Consider the following 13,769-nt stretch of genomic DNA (forward strand, 5'->3'; position numbering starts at 1 on the left):
GGTCCTCTCTCTTTTTTTCTTGATGAGTCTGCTTAAAGGCTTGTTGATTTTGTTTATCTTTTCAAAGAACCAGCTCCTGGATTCATTGATCCTTAGAATTGTGCTTTTAGTCTCTATGTCATTTAATTCTGCTCCAATCTTGGTTATTTCCTTCCTTCTACTTGCTCTGGGCTGTCTTTGTTGTTGTTCCTTGAGTTCTTTTAAGCATAGGGTTAAGTTGTTTGTTTGAAGTGTTTCTATCTTTTTTGGGTAGGCCTGTATTACTATGAACTTCCCTCCCAGAACTGCCTTTGCTGTGTCCCATAAATTTGGGGTTGTTGTGAGCTCATTTTCATTTGTTTCCAGAAACTTTTTGATTTCTTTCCTAGTTTCATTCTTGACCCATTCATTGTTTAATAGCATGCTATTCAATCTCCATGATTTTGAGTGTTTTGGGTTTTTTTCCTTGGCAACCCACCCTTTCTCAGTCTCATATGGAATGGCATTCTTTCTATTCCATCTCAACACCCTGCTTTTCTTGAAACTCAAAGCTGCCCCTTAAAAAGAACTCCTTTCTTTTCAAAATGATCTATATTCACATCTCCAACCCTAAAACCCCTCTGGTTTCAACAGACAGTATTTTCCAGGATACTTTTCAGACTGTAAAGAGAGATACTATACCCCTTGGCTTGGACTTCTGCATTACCCACATGTGTAGAGCCAAGATAAAACTTCAGGGTTTAGTTCAGGTGATCTCTCTTCTAAGAAGCTTCTGCTGATCTACCAGGCCTGGGCTAGTTCTTCCATGGGAATCATCCCCAGGACACCAAGCACTATGTCCTACAAGCTGCTGACTTACACACTGACTTCTTCCACCAGAACTGGAAGCTCTTTGAAGGTAGGAACTGTGCCTTAACCTTCCTTGTATTCTTGATGTCCAGCACAATGCCTGGCATTCTGAGGCATTTACAGATATTTTCGTGAATTAGTAGACATAACTACACACACAAAAATGCAGAATCACTGTGGCAACTGATGGAAATTTGAGAAGAAACAAGAGGTCCCTCACACTCTAGAACTTCCTCTTAATGAAAAATCTGCAGCTTTTTAAAGAGCAAACCTACACAATGTCTGTACCATGATAGGAAATTTAGTTTGTGTTTAATGAAGCTTATAAGCAACAGATACCATTAAAAATGAATACAGACACAATTTCATGCGAGGCACTTAAGCAGAGGAGAAAAATGGTTATGGGCAGTGTTCCTGCAGAGACAGCACAGCAGTGGGATCTCCCCCCAATCAGCTCTGGGAGGGGTAGGCTGCAAGGACTAACAGATACACATGTAAATTCACCGCAGCTTAGCAGGGGAGGGGCTGGGGTGGCTGATTAGTGAAACAGCCTCTAGGAATACCCACTTCTCTCTCCTGGGTAGGGTAGTGCTGCTTGATGCAAACCTCTCATTTATTTCATTTTGTGGTTTAATTGTACCTCAGAGAATACAGCTAAATAAAGGTCTCTCTACTTCAAATCTCTGATGATCAGAAAACTAACTGTGGAAAAGTAATTCTTCTCTGGCTTGGGAATATTGAGGTAAAATACTTTTGTGAGTAATAAACCTATTAACAGGGGAGAAAATATTTGATATTCTAAATCCAAAGTATGTGCTTTCTAATTACCACAGAAATCTATACCTTTACTGAAAATTTAGCATGGGTAAAAAGTACAAAATTTCCAATGAAGCCAAGGTTAAAAGATGTGTGAAATAAAATGGAATAAAACAAATTTCCACACCACACTAAAGTCTAAACTTTTCAATTTACCTAGGTATAAACCAAAATGCAAAACCACAGGTGTGTTCTTTAAACAATTACCAAGAATTTACCTTATTGTAGGAATGTCTAGTTGTTGAAATAAAACATCTAGAAACTTATTTTCTAGAAAGCAGGAGAAATAAACCTTACCTTCAGACTCAGAGGGATGTCTGTGGGTCTTTACCTGAAGTAAAATACTTGCAAGATCCTCTTTTATTTCAATTAGTTTGCAGGATTGGAGTGGATTCAAAGCCTTAGTTGTTCAGTTGTAAGCTTTACTCTGTTCTCCAAATTTCTTATTCTTTTTAGTGTCATTTAAGAAACAAAGTTAGTTTGTTTTAGCTTAGGCAGTGAACTACCTAGATTATTACCTCATCCTGGCAGATGAAGAAAGCAGAACTCAGATTCTGACCTCTTAGTTCTAAATTCCTAAATACCTGGTTAATCTGCCATTAATGACACGGCACTGGCCATGTGGCATACTTAAAATTCCCTCCAGGGTGGAGGGGGAAGGACACATCAAAGGATAAGGGAGGACTAAGGAAGATCATATGTAGACAGAGGTTGATGCAAATTAGCAGACCTACAGGGCTGCCCACAATGAATGTGGAACGCCACCACTATAGGGAGTGGAGAAGTCAAATGCAAGTCATCCTGCACAGGTGTGTCAGTGTCTGGAGACTCACATGCTGTAGAAGAAGAATGGCTAGAAGACTGTTTCATGAACTTGGAATAGCCATGGCTAACCCACTTTGGTAGATGACCAGGTGGTAATTAGAACTGTCCAGGAATGAGAAATGGGGACCAATGCAGAGATTTCAGCCCAGCAGGGGCAAGTGGTGGCCACACTTTCGATGTAAGAGTCTGGTTTCCCAGACCTCTGGTTGGGACCAAGGACTCTAATATTATCTCCTCTCCCTTGGGTACCTAGCCTATCAGTGACATCCATCTCAAAAACTTAGAATGACCAACTAGGTAAGCACTACACAGTCTCATTTTACAAGACTACTGTCTCCTGGCAACTCATCTGTTTGTTTCTTTTTTTTTTCTTTAAGGAATTCTAATGTGTCCTGTTCTCTCTTGTTTGCTATTTCCTGTACCAGAAATATACTAGGCTCTGCTAACTCTTACTCACCCTCCACATCTTCACTTAACTATCAGGAAGGACTTCCCTGACCGCCCTTTCTGGGTATTTCCTCTCTTCTAATCTTCTCCAGTGCTATGTTCATCCCCCTTGCCACGCTGGTCTGTATTTGTCCAAAGTCTTCCTTCCCCACTATACTAAGAACTTCATGTAGTCAGGAACCTTGTGTAACCTGTTCACTGCCATATCCTCCATGCCTGGCTCATAGGAGACACAAAAACAAGAATTTGTTGAATGCATCAATGAGCTCATCAGAAGAAAAACTGAAAAAATATAGGGCAGAGTATATCCAGAAATTTTCTTTGTTTGACTTTTTCCACAAAGAGTAAAAATAGCAAAACTCAGGCAGCCTGCTGGAACTAAAATGGACTAACTAAAAATATGACTTCTAGATATCATAAGGTTCTGACATCCTCTCTGTTCAAGTACGGGGTTTGTATTTCCAGATCCTTTACCCATCTGCAATTTAACACCTCAAATAATTCTTTGCACAATGCAATACACACTCTGCACCATAAGCCTAAGTATAACTTGCTAAAACAGTATGAAAGTGAAAGGAAAGAAAAAGAGAAAAAGTGGCATATGTCACCAGAAAAAGGAAATGGGGTATGCTCTTCACCACCTGCAAGTTCACTTATCAAGAACCTACTTTTAGGCAGAATGCTAAAGGATTTACACTATTTTAATCCTTAATGAAAGTCCCCCAAGAAGGGATTAGTAGTCTTTGTTGTCCCTATTTGGAAAAGTGATGATACACCCAACAAGGAAGAGCACATGGTGGCATTTCACCTTCCCTGGCACTTTGTTCTTAGGACAGTATGAAGAGAGGACAGGATGCTTTACATCTTGTGTTTTAAAGCAGACACAATAAAAAGCACTTCTAAGAATAACAAAATGTGTTCTCACGGTAGCAGTGGAGAGGATTTTTCCTTTTCCTTTCTTCCTTCCCCTCTTAGTATACGGGCAGTTTTATGACAAAGAAAACTGTGGTGAATACTTACCCTTTCCATCTCCTTGAAGTCATCATCCAGCTTGGTTCCTTCAGCTCCTCCAACCTTCTCACTCACTTTCTGTGAAAAAATAACCAAAAAGAATTATTATAAAGTTTCTTTTAAACATCTGTCACAAGTTTTAAGCACTTTCACAAACATCGTCTAGTCTAATCTCACAACCATTCTCTGACACAGGTGGGCAGGCCCATTTTCACTGTGGCTCAGAGGGTTTCAATAACTTACCTGGTAGGTTTTGAAAAAAGAATCCCAATATTCTTGTATCTTCCAATTTCAGCCCCACTGCTCTTTCTATTATACACATCATTATGTAACTATCTAATCACTAACATTTTCCTTTGGAAAGTTCCGAGGGCCAACAGCATCGCACAATAATCATCTCCCTCTGATAATGGATCTAAAATGCTATCTAGGTAGAAAATTGCCACTTCTTCAGTCAATTCTCCAAGGGCTATTGAAAACATCATCACAAACATCTAGCAAACTGGTAAGAAAAAAAACAGCTCAGTTGATCTTCAGATAAAAAGACTTCAATAGTAGCCTTATACAGCTCCCTGTAGCTGTCTACATGCATACATATGTAAAATAAACTATGTGGAAACATGTTGAAGGTGTTTCTGTGCTCCTCAGTGTGAATTGCCATTATCATACATTTTATATTCATCAATTTGGCCATTTTCCACATGTAGAATTCATGTTCATATAAAATTTGATACCCTATTACGTTCTGAAATAAAGATTCAAGTTACATCTCATAAAAATTTATGAAGGGATCAAAAGAAAAATACTTTGGTTTCCTCAAAGACAAGGATATTAAGTGCCAATGACACAAGAATCCCATTCCTCTTACAATACTCTCATTGTAAAGGTATTTCGATGCTTTTCAGTAAGACATTACTGAACTAGCATTACCATCCAGATATCAAAGTATGATTTTTCATTCCTTTAACAGCCACTGGGTTGAGGGTTTTGGCAAAGACTCCCACCATAAGCAGACCTGTAGCCACCCCAGCAACAACCTGTGTACTCCAGCAAGTTTGGTTCACCTCCTAAAAGAACCCCTGGATGCATGGCTCTGTGTCCTGGCCATGGGAATTCTGATACACCCTTGATGGGGGTTGGGGGGAATTCCTTACCATCTCTTCCTGTCTTTAAGTCCTACTTTCTGGCTTCAGAACAGATCACTCTTGGTGAAACCAAGAGTCTAAATTCTATCACCACTGTGGCTTTGTATACAAGATACCATCCACCTCATCCCAGCAGCAATAACAGAGAGAATACGCTATGATGAAAGGCCACGGTACGGACTGGTTTCTCTGCTCTTTGCTAAGTACACAGAGTAGTTATGAAAATGAAATGGCATAGTAAATGTAAGAACTTGTGCCTGCACCTACAAGATATGAGGTATATCCTACTTCCTGTCTCTCATCAATCAAGTGTATATGTGCTTACCAGTACCCTGGTCTTTCTCAGCCATTTATTTAACTATTATTTCATACCTGGACAAAAATCTAGCAATTTTCACTAACATAAGACACTCTTAAGTAGATTAAGGTCAACAATTAAAAGTAAAATGTTAATACAAACAATATTAACATTTTTAATGTGTATAGCTGACACATACTTTCACTTTCAATTTATCATCTGTGTACCACAAGAACTATGAACAACAAGTATTGTTACTATGTTTCTGATGATTAAACTGAGAGTTGCATAAATTAAATTGCCCATCCGTGACACAGACCTTTAGGTATGAAGAGGTGGATCCAGCACCTGAATGAGGTTTTCCCAAGCAAAACCCTGGGCATCGCCCCTTTGGAGAGCTGTCCGTGGTACTGCCCATCACTGCCCAAAGTTCCAGATGATCAGATGTAAATTTACTGCATTAACACTGACTGGGGTCCTTGACACTGGCTCTCTCACTTAACCTGTGTCCTGGGTGATGCTAACTATGTCAACAGAATGCACAGATCCAGGCTTCATCTGACATTACTACCACCTAGTCTAAGGCCTGCTCCAACTGTGATCTTGCCCAGCAGTTAGCATCTTTGCCAGCTTTCTTAAAGATGTTTACCCAAATGGAATTAGGGTTGGGGAGGCCACAGAATTCAGTTTAAAACCTTGTAGTGGGAGTCCATGTGCCAGTGCCTTGGCCTATATACACAGGTTTTAGTTATAGAAAATCAGGAATGAAAGGGGCCTTAACCTTATCAAATTTTCTCTATCACCAAATTTTTACTATGACTTTTTACACTGATTCCTTGCTTTCACTTTGCTCAGTGAGGACTGTTTTAGCTCAGATTGCTATACTGTTCATACTGTTTTATTCTTGAAGTATGAGGTTTTTTAGTTAAATTTGGGCTGGAAAACTAATCTAGTCAAACTCCTACACAATAAAGAAATATATATTACACATCCCCAAATGAACTCTCTCTCAGATCTACCTGACTAGCTGCAATGTCAGGGAACTGTATCCTGAGGTCCCGTTCTGGTTAAAGAGGACCATTACAGATAGACTCCTCCTATGACTTATGAATGAGATTTAATTTTTATTTGCTAAACTGTCACAAAAACAAAGAGCTGAAAAGTGTCTCCATTTATAATAACATTAGAGAATCCTGTTGACCTTGAGTTAATCATGTTTTGACCATCTCTAGGGAATAAAGTATGGCCCTCAGCAAAACCACAAGGACTATATCACAATTTCAATCCCATACTGCTCACCTGAGAGTGATTGTAATTTTCCCACTTTTTTCATTCATCAACAGATTATAACCATGGTCACTGGCTCATTGTACCAAACAGGATAAAAAACAGGATTACTTTGTCCATTAATAATTTAGAACTAGTCTTAGTAACTCACAATGAGGCCAATCCATCAGTCTATTAGCTTTAACTATTTGGTTTAAGTAGTGTGTGTGTGTGTGTGTGTGTGTGTGTCTCAGAGTGAGAGAGAACGAAAATATAAATCTCTCTTCCTAACAAAACATGACATTTGAGCTGCTCTGAGAGAAAAACAGCTCAGCATACATAGTAAACAAGGCTGAGAGATACAGGGACTAACTTAATTGGTTGGTTGATATAAAAATTTCTTATCTAATTAGAATCTTGAGAAAATAAGAGTATTCAACATGACATCTACACTGTCCTCTGGGCTACTGTTTTTTCAAGTCACAGAGGATCTAACTATACCAAGCATTGAATTAAACAATGGAGTAAATAACAACTGACTCATTCCTTAAGAGCATGCCACATATGTTTTCCCTCCTGTTCTTTAAATAACATTACTAAGACTTCTCTATATGAAAACCAAGGTAAGGCATACAGGCTCCCTGAGCCCACCTGGCCAAAAATGAGTTTTATTTTCCCTACTCAGTACCATTTATTTAAGAATAGTTTTGCCCTATTTTCTGGTGAAGTGATTCCTGAAACCAAGATTTCATAGTATTGAACATTTTCTGTTGCCGTTCAGTACATTTTGGCTAATATGCTTGCCATTTGAGAATTTTCTGTTGCTGTTCAGTATTACTTGGGCTAATATGCTTATTGTTTGAGAAACTGAGCCCCTGTTTAAATAAAAATAAGCAAGTTATTTGAATTTTAAAAAACACAAATGGCCCTGGCTGCTGTGGCTCAGTGGATTTAGTGCCAGCCTTTAAACCAAAGAGTCATTGGTTTGATTCCCAGTCAGGGCACATGCCTGAGCTGTGGGCCAGGTCCCCAGTAAGGGGCACATGAGAGGTAACCACACATTGATGTTTCTCTCCCTCTCGTTCTTCCTCTCTTTCCTTCTCTCTAAAAATAAATACATAAAATCTTTTTGAAAAAGCACAAATATACTAACATAGTCCCTATACCCTCTAAAAAATTCCTCTACTCAAATTCCTTAATTTTACCCACTTAGCACAATACTGAGAGCTTATGCTTCTAATCTTATCCTCTCTTACATTCTACATGTAATCTGTATTCCAACTGAACCCTACATCTCATCTCCCTCTATCTTATTCTTCATTGTAGTCCTCACAGCAGGTACTCGTAAAGATTCGTGGAACCAAACCACAATGTACTTCTGTAAACAGTAAGGCTAAGATGACTGAGAGGAGGCATAAAACGAGGCTGATCACCTCACTCTGGGATGGCCTTTCAAAAAGGCACAACTTTTCAAAAAAATAATAAATAATATAATCAACTCATATTTCAGATTAAAAGCCTTCATTCTGAGTCTGCAGTAGTGTTGTGTCATACTATTTTTCTCTCTGTACCAAATGAGGGGAGCCAGCAGCAAGAGACATAGCTTAAACAAATGACCACTGTTCCCGCCCAAAAGATGCTGTACTGCTTTCCCACAATGACTCAGCCTCCCCCTCATTACTGTCACCTGTAGGCAAAAGACCATCCATCCTCTAGCTACAGCTCTGATTCTTCTCTGCATGGCATCTCAGTTATTAAACACTGAAGGGCCAAATGCCATTTCTTCAACTGCCTTTCATAAAGATGTCCTTGAAAATCACATCATCAGTAAAATTCAACAGATAAGACCAAATTCATTCAGACCCCACACACCTGCAAAGTTACTGACCTCCTAGCTTCCCTGTTTTTGTTCAGCTTTATCTCTATAAACAGTCAGGTTTCCTCACCACCACCAAATCTGTTTATTCCCTCTGCCTTGGACCTGGGCCTATTCCCTCCCTCTTTTTTAAAAAAAAATTTTCAAATCCTACCAATTATCTAAAATGCTCACCCAGATTTCACCTTTTCCATCACTTGAACACCCACTGTGTCAGAAGTTATCAGACTTCCTTTGTACTCTTAATGAAGTACCTCATCTTTTGGACTACCTAGAACTTGCCACCTGAGGAAAATTGCTGAGGACCTTTGTTCATTTGAATTGTAACAGGTTAACAGAGGCAATCAACTCACACGCTTCTTTATTTGAAAACTTCTGAGAATGCACTACTGAACATAGTGCTTGCAGAGCAGATATTTGATTCTGTTGAAAAAGAATTACCTGAGTGAATTATTTTAAGACCAAAAATTGCACATAAATTTAAACAAAAAAGACTGTTAACTGTTTGTTAGCACTGGTTCTATGTCTCCTGAGAGTTTAATCCCCCTCTAAAGTATAATATCTTTTTCTCCAGCAGCAACAGGCAAAAAAATTAAAACATTCAATAAACTATGATATGTGACATTTTATTTATAGCCAAAGCCAAAGAAAATTCTCTTAACTGTAATCAGTTTATACTCATTCACCCAATTACTTTCAGTACAATTACAATTAAGAGTAATGATACGGACTTCCGGCAAGATGGAGGCATAGGTGGACGCACCTTACCTCCACGCACAACCATTAGAACAACAACAATTTAGAGGCAGAATAACACCCAGAACTGATAGAGAATTTATCTGAATGCAAGTTGGACAGCCAAGAAGTTGAAGTAGACCCATTCATCCAGACCGGTAGGAGGGGCAGAGATGAGCAGCCAGGCGCGGGTCACTGCACGCGGACTACACAGAGAACTGGGCGCATAAGGCAGCTGGGAGCACATAAGCTATCCGGGATGCACAAGATCGCAACAGGTGGACCCTGAGTACACAAGCAGCAACTGGCGGACCCAGTGAGGCTGCAATTGTGAACCAAGGCAGAGCGCACAACCCAGGATCCCAGAGAAGGGACTGAGATCCCAGGAGAACGAAGCTACCACCATTGTTCCCTCCCGCTCCGGCCCCCGCCCCCGCCCCCACATACAACGTCACAATCTAGTGACTGGGGTCCCCAGCCCTGATGAACACCTAAGGCTCCGCCCCTCACCATAATAAGAGCGACGAGACCAGAAAAAAAAAAAAAAAAAAAGAGAGAGAGAGAGACTGTCTCAAACAGAAAAACAGATCAATGCCCCAGGGCTCATCCTTTAGAGCGACCAAGAGATAGCCAATCTATCAGATGCACAGTTCAAAACACTGGTGATCAGGAAGCTCACAGAATTGGTTGATTTTGGGTGCAAATTACATGAAAAAATGCAGGTTACCATAAAAGAGATGAAGGAAGATACATGGAGAACCAATAGTGATGGGAAGGAAACTGGGACTCAAAACAATAGAGTGGACCAGAAGGAAGAAAAACAACCAAACAGGAAAGAATGAAGAAATAAGAATTCAAAAAAAAGAGAAGAAGCTTAGGAACCTCCAGGATATCTTTAAACGTTCCAACATCCAAATTATAGGGGTGCCAGAAGGGGAAGAGGAAAAGCAACAGATTGAACACGTATTTGAACAAATAATAAAGGAGAACTTTCCCAATCTGGCAAAGGAAATAGACTTCCAGGAAATCCAGGAAGCTCAGAGAGGAGAGCCCCAAAGAAGTTGGACCCAAGGAGAAACACACCAAGGCACATCATAATTACATTAGCCAAGGTAAAAAGGAAGGAGAGAATCCTAGAAGCAGCAAGAAATAAGGGGACAGTAACCTACAAAGGAGTTCCTATCAGACAGTCAGCTGATTTCTCAAAAGAGGCCTTACAGGCAAGAAGGGGCTGGAAAGAAGTATTCCAAGTCATGAAAGACAAGGACCTATATCCCAGATTACTCTATCCAGCAAAGCTTTCATTTAGAATAGAAGGGCAGATAAAGTGCTTCTCAGGTAAGGTCAAGTTAAAGGAGTTCATCATCACCAAGCCCTTATTTTATGAAATGTTAAAGGGACTTCTCTAAAAAAGAAGATAAAGAAAAGACATGTATAGTAAAAGGACAGCAAACACAATTATTAACAACCACACCTAAAGCAAAACCAAAAGAAACTATACAAACAACTAGAACAGGAACAGAACCACAGACGTGGAGATCACATGGAGGGTTAGCAACAGGGGAGTGGGAGGAGGAGAGAGGGGGAAAAGGTACAGAGAATAAGTAGCATAGATTGTAGGTTGAAAATAGATAGGCGGAGGGTAAGAATAGTATGGGAAATCTAGAAGCTAAAGAACTGATAAGTATGACACATGGACATGAGTAAAGGGGGGGATATGGGTAGGAAAGGGTGTACAGGTTGGAGGGGAGTGAAGGGGGAAAATGGGACAACTGTAATAGCATAATCAATAAAATATATTTTTAAAAAAAAGAAGAGTAACGATATATATTCTTCCCATTAATCATGGTTCTAAATATATATTTTAGCTTGTACGTATATGCACCTTTGTGGGCAAACATGTTTATGTGTGTATGCATACCCACACACATATGATAGAAAGTAAACATATTTTCCCAAAGTGCTTTTTAAAAATAATAAAAAATGATGATATTAAATGCTGGACTAAGTATTTACTCATATTAAAATAGAATTACTTTAATTAACATCCATAAGTTAAACATAGCTAGTCTGTTTAGAACAGAAAGTAGAACGCATATATTACCCTGCCTATCTGCATCATAGAACAATCCACAAAATTATATATATTTACAGTGAAACTTCATTGACAAGTAAATGAGAAACATCCATGGTAAGGTTTTTGTTTGTTTGTTTGTTTGTCTGTTTGTTTGTCTTAATTGGACTTAAAGTCAAGAGACGTGATTTCTAGTTCTGACAGCAATACCAAACAGTTGTATGAAAGAGAAAATGCATAACCTGTTAGCGCTGCAGTTTCTTTACCCAAGAAATGAAAACCAACATCATCAAACACTGGATTTTTGAGAATTAAATCAGGATGTACATGTAAGAGCACTTTGTAAACTATCAAAAAACATTATTAAAATAAGAGATTTATTATGTCTTAACAAGTGGTCTTACATATGAAAGGTAGAATTTTAAGTTGGTTTCTTACATTTGGCAAAAAAATCTAAGTGTAACTTAACTAATTAAAGAATAACATTATTTACTGCACAAGCCCTTCAGAAATAAGTTATAACAACTTCCCCTTTGGGACATGGTACTGTTTTCATACTATTTGAGGATAGGCATCACCTATGACAATAAATAAAAGACGCTCATACTCTGACTCTTCATGAAGGTTCTTTAATTATTTCTCATCTGTAAGGCACTAAAAATAAAATATATAATGAAAATACTTGATGACATATCAAATATTCAGAAGGTAATAGGAGAATCAAAATTACAGCAGTATTTTCTTGGTATCTGTCTAAACACAAGTATTCTTGTTTTCCCAGATGGTGATATTCCCATGCATGAAAGGCAGGGTGAATTCACTTCATGGGATATAAGTTTCACACTCATTTTTCTCAGCTGTCATTAAATTGGAATGCTTAAATGCCATGATGTTTTGAAAGTGAATTTCATACATATACATATATATATATGCACACACATACATTTTTTCATTTATTTATATCCCCCATCCAGAAACTTCAAATTTTCTTAGAAAGTGAGTAAAGATTTTTCTCTATCTAAAATAAGCTAATTCTGACCATTTCTTACTATCAGTAGAATTTGTATGTTGAAGAAAAATGGAAAGGTTCCTCTTATGTAATATAAAAAAACAAGAATTCAATAGAATTCAATTAAGGCTGATTTTGCTTTGAATACCTGGACTTAAAAGCCTTAAAATGAGTTTGGGTGAGCTAAGTACCTGGCCCTTTTCCCAGCTTCCAGCCTCTTTTTCTGGTCAACTACTATATGGAAAATACAGAAATTGATTTACATGATGTTCTCATTCTTTCTAGTATGGTTCCCAGGGGTTGGAAGTAAACACTTTCTAAACTGCATTTACCCAAAGTGAGAATTTCCCAGACTATGTAGCTACTCACATCAGCCCTCAAAGGGAGTGGTAGGGTTTCTTGTGGAGCTATCGTTCAGTTTCAGTCCCTCCCTGGAAAGATAGTTGTAAATGAAACTATCAACAATAGTTTCATTTACAACATATACTCTCCTTGTCTTCTAGAAAAAAATTAAGTATAAAAATGTGCGGAATAAAAGAATTTAGTATTTCTCTAATTTTTGACTCCTCAAATAATCTAGTTCCTCATCAGATAAGGGCTAATTTAGCAGCAAGTGTCCAAACAAAGGGAAGGATATTTCCATAAAGTTTCCCATCCCTGGAAATAAGAAAAGTTTAAACATTCTCATAGTCCACTGCGATAAGCCATTTTGCAAATGAACAAAATATAAAAAGACAATGTCTTCTAAAAATAGACCCTTAAGACTTGGGGCTAGAATTATGTCATGCAGTATTTCTTAAATTCTATTTAAGGCTCAGTTATAAATTCCCTTGAGAAGAAAAAAAAAAAAAAAACAACTCACAAAGAGAAAAAAATGGTACCAGTAATTCACTTGAGATTTTAGTCCTGGTTAATGAACGACCTAGAAATGCCTAATGACACAGTTGATAAGGCAAAGAGGGAGTAGCCCTAGGCATTCATTTGTTGGGATAAGCTGCTGGAAGTCCCTTTCTGTTTTGTGGGCTGAAACCTCAAACTTCCTTGGGCCTCTGTTTCTTAATCCACAAAAGAGGCAAGGGGTGGAATTTGGTGAGATCACCAGGGGAGTTCTGAGATCTCTTGCAATTAAAAATTTGGTGTCTATTTTGGTGATGGTTAATTTTATGTATCTATTTGGCTAGGCTAGAATATCCAGTTGTTCCATAGAACACTCATCTAGGTTGTATCCTGAAACATTCTGCAAATGTGGGCAACACCCACAATCAGTGGACTGTAAGCAAAGGAGGTTATCTTTGATAACCTGGGTGGGCCTCATCTAATCAACTAAATTGAATTATGAACAACACCCTGGTTACCCTGAGGAAGAAATTCTGTCTTCATATCCTACTTGTTCTGTTTCCCTGAAGAACACTAACTGATACAATTTCTATCTGATGGAG

At 38.5% G+C, this 13,769-nt stretch overlaps 1 protein-coding gene across 1 annotated transcript in view; it reads right to left on the reverse strand.

The window, feature by feature from the left end:
- SH3GL2 (SH3 domain containing GRB2 like 2, endophilin A1) overlaps nt 1-13,769 on the reverse strand; it is a 197,404-nt gene that overhangs the window by 45,190 nt on the left and 138,445 nt on the right. The window contains exon 2 of the mRNA XM_028531370.2: nt 3,937-4,005. Within this exon, the coding sequence (XP_028387171.1) occupies nt 3,937-4,005 (69 nt within the window). The remainder of the gene's footprint in view (nt 1-3,936; nt 4,006-13,769) is intronic.

This window comes from Phyllostomus discolor, chromosome 3 (genome assembly GCF_004126475.2).
Source record: "Phyllostomus discolor isolate MPI-MPIP mPhyDis1 chromosome 3, mPhyDis1.pri.v3, whole genome shotgun sequence".
NCBI lineage: Eukaryota > Metazoa > Chordata > Mammalia > Chiroptera > Phyllostomidae > Phyllostomus > Phyllostomus discolor.